Source organism: Alligator mississippiensis, chromosome 16 (genome assembly GCF_030867095.1).
Source record: "Alligator mississippiensis isolate rAllMis1 chromosome 16, rAllMis1, whole genome shotgun sequence".
Classification (NCBI taxonomy): domain Eukaryota; kingdom Metazoa; phylum Chordata; order Crocodylia; family Alligatoridae; genus Alligator; species Alligator mississippiensis.
The window spans coordinates 26881636-26897044 of record NC_081839.1 but is presented as its reverse complement, the minus strand read 5'-3'; the positions used below and the strand labels follow the sequence as shown (position 1 = coordinate 26897044).

The 15409-nt window shown below is 50.0% G+C and overlaps 1 protein-coding gene across 9 annotated transcripts in view; it reads right to left on the bottom strand.

The window, feature by feature from the left end:
• The window catches only part of NTM (neurotrimin), a 735295-nt gene that overhangs the window by 22545 nt on the left and 697341 nt on the right, over positions 1–15409 (bottom strand). For all 9 annotated transcript variants that reach the window (XM_059719464.1, XM_059719465.1, XM_059719466.1 and 6 more), the window contains 3 exons: positions 7882–8016; positions 6659–6779; positions 2384–2535 (listed from right to left, as the gene is read on the bottom strand). In XM_059719464.1, the coding sequence (XP_059575447.1) occupies positions 2384–2535; positions 6659–6779; positions 7882–8016 (408 nt within the window). The remainder of the gene's footprint in view (positions 1–2383; positions 2536–6658; positions 6780–7881; positions 8017–15409) is intronic.

Sequence of the window (15409 nt, the reverse complement as noted above, 5' to 3'; positions counted from 1 at the left end):
GCTCTAACACTTCAGCTTGCCGTAGCATAAAGAGCCTTGACAAATTATGTTGAGCTATTATGGCCCTCCTAGACTGTTAGTGGTATCATATGGATGCATCACTCTAAACACAGCTCTGGCATGCAGAGAAAATAGCTTCAAGATAAGGGTATGATGTTTCCCACCCTCCACATCCTGCCAGAAGAGTCATTTTTTTAATTTCATTTTGCAGTAAGAGAAAATCTGACCTGGAGCATGACATGCAATGATGGAGCCATGCGGGCTGTTTGCTCTCTGACTTGGGGTCAGCTCATACCACTAAAGGGGAATCCTGTAGGATGAGCTTGATCACACAAGGACAGTTTTCTTGCCACGCTCTCCTGTGCTGTGCTCTGAATTGTTTCAGAAACCTTAGGACAGCATCTCAGGGCTGCATAAAGTGGAGATGGATCTCAGGGTTGGACTGGAGAACCCTCAAGGTCCCTTTCAACCATACGGTCCTAAGACTTCAAACAACATCCTAGTCCAAAGATCTGTTCAGATCCTGGTCAGGATATGAATGTCATAACTGGATCAAGTCTCTGTCCTTAGGAAACAAGCATCCCGACTCCCTTTCCCGGACTTGTGCAATTACAAATCTCGATTTTGGGATCTGGATAGACCCCAAACCTCAAACAGAAACTCAGCCAAAACGGTCACATCTTAAGCCCAAGCCAGGAGAAATTGCTAGGTCTGAAGTAATTTCCTACTAAACCCAGAAGCTGGCAAGGGCTTCTCTGGAATCTGTCTCTAGCTGGTCAGAAGATTTACCTATGTCAGTGAAACCGGCTTAAGAGTCAGGTTTGCTGGAAAGCAAGTGCTCCCCGTTTTCAGGTTTGGGTACAGGAACTTTGCACAACTCTGCTGTGAGACTGCACGTATGCACTCAGCAAAAGCAGCATGCCGAGGGGTCCTCTCATGTTTCTGACTGACTGTGAAGACAGTAGTAGATAGCTCCAAGGCCCAGCTTGGTGGAATTCAAGCTTTGAGATGGCTGAAGTCCCAGCTCAGATCTGGATCCAATTTTTGCATTCATAAGAGGCCTTAGACTAAAGTGCTGGCTCAGGACACACGTGACCTTTGGAGCACTTCAAAGCCCCTTGGGTCTGCAGGTGGATTTTGAGGCCTGAGCCTCTTTCCAGAGCACAAGCTGTCATGGTTTATTGTGCTGTTCGGAAAAAAGCAGCAACTCAAGCAGCTGATCCTTCCTGGTATTTGGGAGGATCTCATGTGACGAGGTTTGAATAAGCCCCTGGAATCCTGGGTGTTTTATATCGGCCTGCACAGAGCTACCACAACCTGCAGTGTGAGGCTAGAAATCTCATCAAAGCAGACTTTCTCACATGCTTCCTGATTCCTTCAGATCAGGGTGGAAATACTCCACACGCTACTATTGACTTGTGTGCTAATATTTCCTCTTCTGGTCCTGTTCTGAACCACTAAAGTGCCATGAACATGGGGAAATAAGGGGGGTGGGGTGGAGGGTGAGAAGTCACCAGCACTCTTTCCAATGGTCTGCATGGGTTTGGGAGCAATGGGTTGCAGGGGGTTGCTTTAGCCAGTAATGGGGTCCAGTCACCCTCACCTTCCCAACTTCCAGCTTCTGTCTGCCCCAGATTGTGGTGGGGAAATAGGTATTTTGATTTAGGAGCTATGAGATAAATGACTCCTAGTTCAGTTCTGAGAGGTTTTCAGGGTAGGCAGATGAGGGAGCCAAAGGGGCGATTTTAAGGGAAAAAAGTGAAGTCCGCTGAGGAGAGCAGGGAGTGAACAAGCCGGTGACTGTGAGGAGATGGAGAAAGCTCTCTCAAGCAAGAGCACAAGGGTCTGTGCAGGACAGGGCTGGGGATGCTTGGGGGCCGGAGGGCATGGAGAAATCCAGGAATGAATGAACAGGGTGAAGGGTATTGCAGGGCAGTGGTTTCCTGCAGGTTGGAGCTGCAGGCAGGGGTGGAGGAAGCTGGGGTGAAATAAGCATGGAGGCTTAATTTCCTTTGGCCCTAAGCAGCCCCTTCACCACCCTGGGGCTGTGGTGGTGGCATGGCCCGCTGTGTTTCTGGTTGTGTTGTTCCTGGGAATAACAGCTGAGCCTGTATGATCTGCTCATTGCCAAACTTCCAGTCCCACCAGGGCAGAGACAGTAAGGAGGACACATCCCATCCTGTGACATCTCTGCTTTGAGATGAGCGGAGGTGGTGTGCTCTGGCGGGTTCGTCTCAGTCAGACCCATGAACGATCACCCTGTGGGGCTTGCATCCTTCCACCTTCTTCCTCTCTGCTCCTGTCTGGAGCCCTCATGTCACTGTCTGCCTTGGGAAGCGTTCATTTACCCCGTCCTGCCATGTGCCCCACCAGCCCTACTCACCGTAGAGGATCATGCTGGCATTGGTGTTTCCTAGCTGGTTGGAGGCTACGCATGTGTAGTTGCCGTAATCCTGCTCAGAGACGTTGAAGAAAGTCAGGCTGGAGAAGAAGGCTTTGCTTTCAACTTTCAACCCTTTCTGTCCTTCAACCAGCCTGAGGGAAAGGAAGAAGGAGAAAGGGGGAGGGTGACAGCTTCAGAGTGAAAGTCACGGAGGCATCGAGGTCCAGCTCCCTCCACCCTCCATATCCACAATATTCCAGCAGCCCCTGGATGAGGTAAGGGCCCTACCACTCTGGATACTGTGCCAGAAAACGGTAGATACTCCCTAACCTGAAGTGCTTACCTGTAAGCAGACAAGTAGTTACAAGGGAGGAGGGTGGGGGAATGGAGAGGTGAAGTGATTTGTCTAAAGTCACAGGCCAGGCCAGTGGCAGAGCTGGGAATAGGGCCGAGCACTCCTGAGTCCCCCACTAGAGCCATATCCTCTCGACCACACTGTCCCGGTAGGAAACCTCGGAGAGGCAGAGCAGCTGCTGCCCCAATGTGGTCTTGGGCTTTGCAAAGATGGCAATGAGCAGGGTAAAACCATGGTACCAGACCAATTGTTTAGCATAGATATAATATATATATAAAAAAAAACCCCAGGAGCATATTTAGGACATATTTCTCATGCATGGACACAAGCCCCTGCCCTCAGGGTGGTGCATTGGAGGTAGGGTTCCCCTGGCACACAGTCAGGGACTCAGGCATCTGAGCATGCCCCGAGCACTGAGGCTCTGCTTAGATGAGCTCCGAAGCAACCTGGTGGCTGACGGACCATGCAGGGGGCTCCTCATCCTTTTCAGGTTTCTCCCACCCTCTTTCCCAGCTCTCTCCTCTTCTCTCCTCAGTCGTCACCTGGACCCTTTGCTTGCTTCCAGATCTGAGAACCCAATGAGGTGGCTCTGTCTACCCCGCCTCTCTGTGGTCCTCTTCTCTGAGCCCCACTGGGTTATCTCATCCCTCTTTCCTCTGCCCAGTCCCTCCCTCAGCCTTTGGGGAACTTCTGGCAGTCCATCTCCTGGGACCCTGCCTTTTCATGCCTGCTTTCTTGGGCATACAAAGAGCAGCCCTAGAAAGGGCTTGGTGTGAGCAGGGCAGTTTGGGTGCATGTTCCTGAGCTTCCTGGTGCCAACAAAGAATTTCATAGATTTCATATGTTTCTAGGGTTGGAAGGGACTTTGCAGATCATCGAGTCTGACCCCCTGCTCTAGGCAGGAAAGAGCAAAAGAAATTTCTCTGAGAAAAAAAACAGAGAGACAGGTGGGAGTGGGGATTTGCAGAGCAAGCGGTGGCTTTGGCTGGGGAGGTGGTGGGATGAAACAGTTTGGGGCTTGACTAGAGGACTGTGAGGTCTGACAGCCATGTGACTGTAGAGGAGACTCAGAGAGGAGGAGCTGGCATTGCTCGTGAAGGGCACTTTGGGGCAGCAATGTGGAAATCCAGGGTTGTGAGGGAAGCGGGCTCCTGCAGGTGCATTGGAGAAGGCAGAATGGACCAGGGTGTCAGCCACAGCTTGGAGGGGGAAGGAGGTGTGCTGGGGAAGTTATAACAGGGCTCAGAAAGGGCAATGGCAGAGTGGCCTCTAATCTCTCCCCCGATCCACAAAACTTCTCTGAAGTTTTGGTCTAGCCAGAGAAAAGGCTGAGACACAAGCCTGGTCTGGGTCTGAGCCAAGCCTGCCTGCCCCACCCTGGTCCCCAAACCAGTGCTGCCACCCAGCCAGTCCTGTCACTAGACTCAGTCCATGGCCCAGGGAACCTGCTGAGCCTTCCCCTGCCGCACTGTGAGGCCGAGCAGCAAGGCATGATCCTAACTGAGGATAGATGCTGCAGCCTGCGACTGCTGTGCCCTATCTGGCGGAGGGCAGCATGAGGTGACCAGCTGGTGCTTTGCAATGCTTTGCAGCTCTGGGAATCATTCACTCTGGGCTTTTTTCTTCTCAAAGCCTCTCTCTCCCTCCCCTCTGCATTTCTGCTGCTTTCTTCTTTATTTGATTAGCTAATTCCTCCCAGCAGGAGCCTGCTCTCTATTACCAGCACCCCAGCTTGCACCGGGTCTTGACTGACAACTCACAGCAGCAACTGTTTTGAACACATTTTTCATATTCCTGTTTTAAAGGTCTTCTCAATATGGCCTATGCCTGATAACATGCTTTAATCCAATGAGGAAACATTCTCCATTTTATTTTATAAACCTGCTTCTGTTCCTGAACCAGAGCTAGCAAACAAGCCAACCACAGAGCAACCGTCATTTGCGTAGGACCTGCCAAAATTGAAAGATATTGAATGTTTTCTCCATATGTGACCCTTATGCGTGGGCGACTGGTGACTCCTGAGTCTGGGGGGGCACCTGCAGAAGCCGGCAGCGTCGGCGCTGGTGAGTACCCGCAGAAGCCGCCACAGTGTTGGCAGTGGGGGACAGCCCTGTCAGGGGGGGCACATACCCCCTTGTCCCTCCCTACCAGTCACCTTTGCCCTTATGTGTCATGAACTGAGCACTGCAGTACCCTCGTGAGTCTCCATTTTACAGCCAGGGGAACTGAGGAGTAGAAGAGCCATGTGATTTGCTCAAACACATAGAAATGTTCGTGGTGGAGTTGAGAACCAAAACCATGTCTCACAAACCCTGGGCAGCACCCTAACCACTAGACAAACCTTCCTCTCTATGCTGGCTGGCATGGAAGGGGACTTGGGAAATGAGAGTGGTTATTAACAAAAGCTGCTTTCATTTCAGCTCCGTTGTGCAGACAATCCAGCCAAGGTAACAAAATCTTTTCTCTCTATAAAGACATCACATCTGCTGTTTCAAAGGAACTGGACAGAAAACACCATTAGTCATAAGGGGCGCATATTTAAAGAGAACACGTGTTTGTATAACCAGAATCTCGGCTCTGCCAATAATACTTTCTATATTGCCAAGCAAAGATCCGCATACTTCTTGCCAATGTGGGGAATCCTATGAGCTGGAGAAATGGTGGCACATAAAGCAGTGGTTTTCTTTAAGGTCCTGTAATGGAGTAGTAGTTCATGGGTCTGACTGAAGCTACGTCAACTCACTCCTAACCTTCTCCAACTACTAACCCATATAGCTGACTGCCTGTGCTGGGCACCTCAATGCCATCTGCCCACATGGTAGAGGCCTTGCAGAGTTGGGCAGACAGATCTGAATTCAGGGCACCCATATTTGGAGTGAGGATAGCAAAAAATGCTCAAAAAATCAGACTGGAATAATAGCTTAAGAATTCAGATATGCTACAACATGGTTAGAGCATTGAATTCGGGGGCCTGACTGCAACTCCTCCTCTTGTTGGAGTTGATGGGACCATCCCATCAACCCAATAGTTGTACAGATTGGGTTACTATTGCAGGGAGGGCTTGAAAGGAAAGCCCCAATTTAAAATCCACCTGGATTGTGGGGAATGAGCTTCTGAATGGAGATCAAAACTTAGTCACTGGCACCTGTGTTCATGCAAGGCCAACAAGGAGCTTGCATGTGGACACAAGCAGATTCTGGACACGTTTGATCCAACTCAGCACACTTCACTGTGGGCCTGCCTCTCATTCGTAGGGTGTCATTCTGCAGGGAGCATGGACCTCTCTTTCCCTGCAAACCTCTCTTTTCGAGGGCTGAACAAGAATGGGTGATGGCTAACTGCCTTGGCACTCCGGTTCCTCCCAGTTTGCCTCTTTCCTTATTAATATGCCAGAGACACAGTCATTGCTCAATATTTAATTATTGTTTCCCTTGCCTGGAGATGGCCCCTTGATGCATTGGGTTGAAAGGCTGGCTGCTCTCCCCGCAGCTCCTCTGGATGCTTTTGTGCACCTGCTTTCAGGTGGTGTTTTTATGGTTCTTTTTTTACAGCAAGGCTCTTCATAACTATCCCAGTGCCTCTTACAATGTTATTACAATGGCAGGGTCTCCCACCCTGCCCCTGCTTCGTTTTTCCTGCCGTGAAAGTGCGGGGCTGCCACAAAGGCAAAGCTAAATCGGGTCGCTGATCCCACTTTCTCCCCTTATTCTAAAACCGGCGCTAACAGGCTCTGCTGCCCCAGTGCAGACTTAACCAGTTTGGCTTTGTTAACGCCGAGTGGAGTGCATGCAGCAGCCAGCCCGGGAAGTGACCCATGCAAATCCCCTGTGGATGTTTCTCTGCTAAGGAAGGTGCTGAGTTGGGATTCAATGAAGCTGCTTGGAGAAATCCCCCCACCAGACTCCAGCTACGGGATTTACCTTTTGTCGTCTTTGTACCACTGGAATTCAGCAGAGGGCACGGCTGAGGCCTCGCACTGGAGAATGCCCTTCTGTCCCACGGGCACCCCTGTGCTCTTGGCGTTGGAGATATACGGCGGGTCTGTGGGGACAGGAAAGTGCTCGAGTTAATCTTGGAAGACCCTCCCTCCTTCCTGCCTTTTCTCTGCAAACCCTTCTCCGCCCCAGCCTTGTGGTCAGAGCCAAAGGAAGCAGCTAGAGGCAAAAGCTCCCTGTGCCAACTGCCTTCCCCCAAACCGATGGGAGGCTGGTTCTCCAAGCCAGTGCCCAGTTCCTGCCACTCAAGCTCTGTTTTACAGGCCTGCAAGGAACTTTACTCCCCGGGCTCAGACAGATGGGAAGGGCAGGACCCCAGCCCTCTCTGTGCCTCTGCCCAGCATGGGCCCTTCTGCCTGCCTGCCCAATTCACCTAGCAGCACAAACTGATTGGAGCTTCTCTTTCTCTCTATTGGTAACTATCCTGCACTGTGGTGTGAGCACGTATCACTGCGTGTGAGCATGTTTGCGTGTGTGCACGGGTGAGCGGGTGGACGCCCCCATGTCTCATGCTTTTTGTCCGAGGGCACGTATTCACGTGTGCATGCATATGGAGGACTGTATGGTTTTGTGTGTGTCTGAGTGCGCCTGCCTGAGTGTGTGTGCAAAGAAGTTGGGTGTTAAGGGCTAGATTTCCTCTGTTGCTCTCTTAGCTAGAAAATTTCTGCACCCTGCACCCCCTATTTATTGCTCACTTTCCTGTTCACATTTCTCCAAGGATTGTCAGCACGGTGGGCTGCAACAACCAAGTGCACAAGAAGAGCTGAGGAGGAGGGAGGTGGGAGGCGAACAAAATGGAAATCAAGAACCAAGCTAATGGCAAAACCCATGTCCGCCAAGAAGACCCAGACTCCCCTCCCAGCCTCGTGCCCCATGTATACACAAGGTCCCCTGCAAGACACACCAACCTTCCCCACCCCAAATCTAGGCCCTCTTTACAGTAGACTCACCCACCCCTCACCACCTTCTGTCCTGTTTGTGCCTGCACCTTAACCTTGGACGGAGAGGGTGTGTGCAACAGCGGGCAATGAGCAGTTCCCGTCTCCACACCATCGGGCTGGTCTGTCCACCCTGTCCTGCCTGGACTAACCTCCTGCACTCGGAGCCTCCCATGCACTGCAGCCTAAAGCCACCATGGGGTTACTTACAGTTTACGGTGACTTTTACCCTCCGGACGACAGGTGTTGCCACGTCATTGGTTGCGCTGCACTCGTATTCCCCTGACTGCTCCCTGGTGATCCCCGTGATCTCCAAGTACTCATCTTCGCTCACAAACCCCACAGCTGCAGGAGCCAAAAAGAGAAGGAGAACGTGGATTGGGGTGTGACTGAGTGCTTGGTCTCAGTGACCCACAGGCAGAGGCCAGCTGTCCACCTAGTGCCATCGGGCCTGGCACCTGTTTGGTATGTCCCCTTAGGGGGAACGCTCCTTTCTTTGTGTCAAGGGGGAAAAGTCATTTTTGAGGCTTGTGGACGTGGGTGATTCTCTTCCGCTCCAGCAAGGCACCTCAGCTATGATCCCAAAAGCCTCTACGAGGGTCCTCTTTGAGGAAAAAGCCCCACTGAATATATGTATTTTTCAAGCTCTACAAAGAGATCTGCAGAAACAGCCTTCCCTGCTGGGGTTCTGTAATGAGGCTGCCCCATCATGTCTCATCACTCCAGTTTGGTCTAGATGTGCGACCGTATAACTGAGAGCCAATGGTGGAGAGATCCCCAGTTAATACACCCCTTTCTCCAGCGAATCAGCCCAGGAGAACTTGCACAAGTCACACAGTCTAAGTGGAGGGATTGTGTTTGTGTTTCTAGAGGTTGCCCCCTTGTCAACATGACAGCACTGCCCAGTCTGCCCAGCTGACTTAGGAACCAGTCCCAGTCCTCAATGTAGATGTGGGACTCTATTGAGGAAATCCAGTCTTAAGTACTCAGAGGCTCAATGATATACCTGACCTTAAATGCAGTGTTGAAGCATTAGCTCAGGGCTGGCTGAAGAGCAGCAAACCCTGAACCACAGGGACTTAGGCTCCTGTGCATTCCTATGGCAGGTTGACTTGTTGTCTGGACTGCTACGGCCAGGCACCAGGTCACCCCAATATATTCCTACAGAAAGTCGGGATATAGTCTGAGAACCGTGGTCAGGCACTGGATCAACCCAACGCATTCCTGTTGCATCCCAAACAAGCCGCAAATATCCCTGATGGCAGGGTAAAGGCGGCTCAGCCAGCTCTGCCACCAGCTAAGATAATGCCACTCTTATATGTTATAACTACCTGATATTAAAAAAAAATAATAATAATAAGCCCGTTATTGCTAACCTTCCCTGAGTACAATTTCTCTGCTCCTTTTCAAGTGAAAAAATCAGTTTGACCTTGAAAGGAAAAAAAAATCAGCTTTTTAATAGCCCCTGAACAGAAAGAGAGTAGGATTTTTTATTTATTTCCTTTAAATCTCTCCATCGCCTTTATCAGATCTCCTGCAGCCGGGATGCTATAATTACTGCGCAAAGCATCTCTGAGACCAGTGTCACACTTAATATTCCTATAAATTTTAAACGGTAGTCCTTGGTACATATGTGTGGCAATTGGTGTCATATTTTAATTAGGCTTGCCCTACACCATCTGAAATTAATAATAGCTTGAATTACCAGTGTAATTTATAAATTAACATTGCTGCAGCATTAGGAAATAAATTAGCTCCGGACAGCTGTTTCTAAGAGTGAGCGCCAATGGTGTAGAGAAAGCTTGCAGGTCCCTGGTCCCAGAGGGGCAGGGGTAGCTGTACTTGACCCATGGAGCTGAGGGGATGAGAGGACACAGAGTCCTACTGCTTTCTGCCCCCACTTTCACCCAAGACCACAAAGCTGTGAGAAGCACCTTGCTGTCTGAAGAGGTTAGGGCTCAATGCGGTTGGCTGACCAGGTCTCACACATGTTGAAATGTGCATGTATGCATAAATACTCATCTGCATGGAAAATATGCCCACTGCCAGTTTACACAGAGACATATAGACCTCGTTTCTGTTGGCATTCTTAGAGCACCATCAGTGTAACATCTTATCAGTGAGAATGCTGCATTTTATTTTCCAAGAGGCTATTAACTGTCTATTTATCAATTCATCTGCTATCCATCATGCCTCACTCATCAGAGTATGAAGGCAGCAAAATAACATGCATCCATAGGTACATGCCGGCAAACTACTAAGGTGGATGCAATTACATGCATTGTGCATGTGAGGTACAAATGTGCGTGCATGCATGGGCATGTGTGTGCATGCATGCATGCATACACACACCCACAGAGACATCACACACTGCATTGCTAACCATGGCACTAAGTTTACTGCAACTCTCCCATGCCTGGGACTATGATGGGGGCTGGGGAACTCTTGCATGCAATAGGGTGGAATTCTTCCACCTCTGGGCAGATCAGCAGAGCCGCTTCATAGCTGTTACATCAGTCTGTAGCGGGGAACGACCATGGGATCTGTATAATAGTGCAGAGACACTGCACAGCCCTGTCCAGTCACACTCCTTTGCTGAAACCCCCTGCAAAGACCTAAAGGAGTGAGCACTATGTTACTGGAGAACCCTATCCTTGTAATGTGCTAGTTCACCCTTGTAGTACAGAGCCACACAAGTTCCATATGTCCTCTCTTCTGCCACCGGGGGAGAGAAAAAAGGCCCCTCTTATATGCATGCATACACACAAAGACATGTGTGAGCATGCACAAAAGCTCTGGGTTACATCCATGCACTTAGTCACCATCCCAGATACTATTTAAACAGTCATCAGCAGCCATTTGCTTCTGTAGCACATGTCTGCATTGCAAGTGGGCATGGTCACTCCTTGAATTTCTCTCTCTACTCTGACCCTATCTCCCCCCAACTCCTTCTCCCCACCGAACAAACTGTCTTATACTTATGGTTTGATTCAGGAGGAAGTGAGTGTGACACACTCATATACAGTGTCCTTTTCTTCTGAAACCAAGCGTGCATTAGAAGTTTGCTTCTTTCATACTCATAAACATCTCTCCCTCAGAGGCTTCCTTGGACCACAAGCACATGATGACTTGACTTGTAGCAAAAAGCTGCAAACGCATTATTCAATTCTACCCCCACCACCATGCAGTTTCCCCCTAGCCTAGCATGAGGTGGAGGCAATATTCTCACACTTGCAAGTGCTGCCTTCCAGCACTAAGCTGCTCATATCTCATACCATCCAGTGCCCAACTCTCACTACAATCAGTGCTGGGGTTACGCCTCGAGGCCCACCTCCCCATTCGCATGTCCATGGCCTCTCAGTCTAACACAAGCACAGTGTGTCTCTGTCTCACACACACCCATGCATTCGCTCTAGCATATCTGCTCCACCCAGAACACACCGGTCTCACACCAGCCCTCAAATGCACTTTATTCAGCTCTGGCCCCATCTCAGGGTGTTGGAAGAGGGTGAACTCCTGCATCTTTATATAACCACAGGCTTCCTGGCACAGCGCTGAATTGTTAACATCCGCATGCCTCCTTGGCCCCATGCTAGAATCCCCACTGGCATGGCTTACGGCTGAAATTGCTGAGCTCATCAGTACCTCGTAGAAGTGAAGGGCAAGATATGAAGGCGTTACCCCAAAATCAATACCCTTTGGAGACACAAAAATTGTAGTTTTATATTCCATGGCTTGTGCAGTAATGTGGTCTGCAAAAAACCATTCCTTTTATGGCTGACCTAGAATTGGCTTCTCAGTAGCACAGCACTGCCTGCTGATAAAATATGGACACAGCCAGTGGCCTTCTGATGTTCCATGTGCAAGTTTATGCAAAGGCACCAATAATTCACTGGTTCCTAATTAACGAAAGGCCTTTCCCTAAGTGGGGGAAAGCAGTTTAGTGAGTGTCTACCTTATTGGATTGCATGCCAGGAAAATTAGCTTCTCCAGTGCGCAGTGCTAGCATGCAGTTTGATTTGGGAGGAAGTGAGCATGAGTGTATTTTATTAGCATGCAATTTGCTTTGCTAAGGTAATGGTGAGGGTCAGCTTTCCACCCACAAGAGCTAGAAAAAGTCAGAGATAAAGGTTCCCAGCCCTTCCTTTTTGTCCCTTGATAGTGCAAAGTCTGAGATAAATGCAGGCTAATAAACCTATGGAGAGACAGAGTAGAAAGGGTCCAGGGATCTGATTCACTTTGAATTGGTACCTACAATATTTGATCTTTATCCAAATGATTCAAGCTTCTAGAGTCTGCAAAAAAATTGAGCCCAGAAATACAGTGCTGCATTAAAACAGAGGCTGGGCACCACAAGTGAGCACTTGCTTTTGCTCATCAGAGGCTGGAAGATGGGGTTTCCTACAACAACATAACTGATTAATTACTGTTGTTACTGTAGCTTTGTTGAGTCAAGGCTCTGCTGGGCTGGGTGCTGTGCACACACACAGGGCATGAAGAGAAGAGGGAGAGAACAGGAGGGAGAAGCAACATGTGGAAAGCCCAAGGTCCCCCAGCTGGCCACACAGCCAGGATGAGTCTACATATACGACCTGTGCATCACATGGCCCCCATTTACCAGTTTCTCCTGTTGGTACCCCTATTACTAATGGATGGGGACCTATTTAAATTGTGGTTTTGCAATTTTCACAGAAACCCTGAAAAATGGCGATCTCTGCTATTGCCACGAAAAATGGCATTGGCCAGGATGTCCCAGGAAATTAATTAAAAAAAAACTTAATAAGTTGACTCCCCAGTGGGAGGCAGTGGTCCTTGCTGCTACTGTGGCCCAGCCTCACAGCCTGGCTGGGAAGGGAAAGCACCAGCTGGTGGGGGCACAATGGGCAAGAAGCCAAGATGGCAGCTGCCCCCTCATGCCTCTCTGCCAATCAGTGCCGAGGAATGGGGCTGCACTAAGGGCAGCCAGCAGTTAAGATGGTGGCCGCCCCCTTGTCCCTCCTTCTCCAGGAGCCTCTCTGCCAATCAGCACTAAGGGGTGGGGCATCACTGCCAATCAGGAACAGGGGGTGTGGCCACCATGAAATGACTGCATAATTGACTCTTTGAGCCAAGACGAGCCACAAAAATTCCTCTCTCTCAGGTCCCTACTTATGGAGTATTTGGGAAATGTTCACCTTCCAGCACTTCTGGGCTAGGGACAGAAGTTGCACATAAACCCGTTTAAGTGATCAGAAACTGGTTTAACCCTGTAACAGAACAGAAGCTCAGTGCACATAAACCAGTTTCAAGTTGGCTGAAACTGGTTTAAGATAAACCTGGTCGAATGTAGTATCAGCCTTAACTGATTTGCATCAGAACTATGAAACTTTTGTCCCAGACCCCTTCCTGGTTCAAGTTAAATCACAGTCCCCCAGCATCACAGCATGCTTTGCAGCCCTGGGCTGGGCTGGGCTGTGCTGTCTGCTCCAGCAGAGATGGGTTGGGGGGTAGGGAGGGGAGGCAGGGACTGACCCCTCTCCAGGCAAACCCCAGCTGGGATCTGAGGCCAGGGCGGGGGCTTAAATTTCCCTCCCCCTGAGTACAGAGATGCCCTACCCTGCTAAAAACTTACTGCTGGCTGCAACTGTGGACTACAAATCCCAGAGGCACCTGTAAGTGGGTAGAGGAAGTAATGAGCAACCCTGCTGAGTCCTGCTGCTGTAATCCTGGACTGTAAATCCCAGAGACCTCGGGGGAAGCAGGAAGAGGAAGCGAGCACACAACCCTTGCTGCCTACGTGCCAGAGAGCTGTACTCTAGCACCCCCTAGCTTCTGGCCTGAGCCACTGCAGGTATGCAGCTGCATTTCCTGAATCAAAAGTAAAAGTCTGTCCAGTTGTTTCTCAATTTAATCTCTGCCAGTTAGACTAACCTGGAAAGACTGAATCCATTCAGCCTTCCACTTTTTGACTGTCTGTACTTAGCCCTGGTCTTCTACTGATTCTTGGTCTTTATTCAAATGAAAAGAATGACCCTGGCACTAGAGACAGAAGTTACACATAAACTGGTTTAAGTGATCAAAAACTGGTTTAAACCTGTAACATAACAGAAGTTCAGTGCACATAAACCAGTTTCAAAATGGCCAAAATTGGTTTAAGATGAACCTGGTTGAATGTAATATCAGACTTAAATGATCTGAGTCAAACCGGTTTATGCAACTTCAGTCCCAGACCTCTTCCTGGTTTAAATTAAACTGGAGTACCCCAGCATCCCAGCATGCTTTTCAGCCCTGGGCTGGGCTGGGCTGGGCTGCATGTGGAAGGCATCTGAGAGATGGAACCAAAGCTCCATGCACTGGGCAAAAGCTGTGGGGCTGATGATTCCCACCCACCCACCCAGAGTGGCATGGCACAGCAGGGGAAGGGGGCCAGAAGCAGCAGCCAAGGCAGCTGGAGGTGAGGGGGGCAGAACATCCTACCCGGCCCTGGCCAGCCCACAACTTGTGATGCAGATGCAGCCGCTGGGTGCTGCCAGGACAGGGGAAGTGCTGGCAGCTGCAGGAAGCAGCTGCCAGACTTGGGGCCCACCAGCACCTCCAAGATGGCCTCTCCACTTCCACCCTCAGCAGCACCTGCAGGCTGGCTTGGCTCAGCCCTGCAGCTCCAGCCCCACAGCTCCGCAGTCCCAGCTGCAGCTGCAGCCCCAGCCTCGGGTGGACAGCAGGGCCTTGCTGGCTGGCTCTGGCCAGGCCCCCTGCCACCTGAGCAGGAGCAGTGGGGGAAAGCTGAGCAGCCCCTGGCTGGAGTCCTGTGCCCACCTGGAGACAGGGCCCCAGCCAGTGTCTGGTCTCAGGGACAAGCCTGGCAAGGGCTGCTATCCCCCTCCCCATCCAGGCACACCTAAACTGGGGTCCCTACAGGGCAGGGTGGGGGTTTAAACCCCTCCGCAATCACATTTAGCCCCTGCTGGGTGCCTGGCCATGCCCCACAAGTCAGCTTCCCTCCAGCATTGCGGCAAAAGGGAAGGCTGCTCTAGCACCCCCTGGCTTCTAGCCTGAGCCATTGCTGGCATGTGGCTGCATTTCTGGAATCAAAAGTTAATGTCTATTCACTTGCAAATCGGTTCAATCTTTGCAGTGCAGACTAACGTGCAAAGATTGAATCAATTCAGGCTCTGTCTTTTTGAATGTCTGTCCCTAGCCAAGATGGTTACTGTTTGTGGGCCAATTCCCACGTGATAACCCCATGTTTAGGTGCCAACCCAGCTGGGAAGCTAGTTGATCCCTAACCCCACCAGTTTTTATTAATGACAGAAAATAGCCCAGTGACCAGTTCTGCTCAGCTCAAGCCCCCTGATCTGTCTTGGGTTGCCATTTGCCCCTGTGCCAAGGGAGATTACAGTGGATTTGACACCATTTCACACTTGCTCTGCACCACTGAAAAGATGCCTAATGGAGGACGCGGCCCATTAGTGATTTAATACATTCCTTTCCTGCTACTCTTTATATATATAGAATATGCATATAAAGAATGTTATATATAGATATAGATATATATAGATATATACATAATATACAAACCTTAAGTGTTGTCTTTAAATTCCCTTTCACACACAATCCTGTGGCTGATTCATACCTTTTGCTGCACTTAGACAGTAAACAGCTAAACTGAAAGATCTATAGAAAAGCACAGACACCTCCTAAATCTCAATTCCTTGTTGGTTTCCTTTCCAACACCTAAAGGCATAAGCCTGTGGGAGGG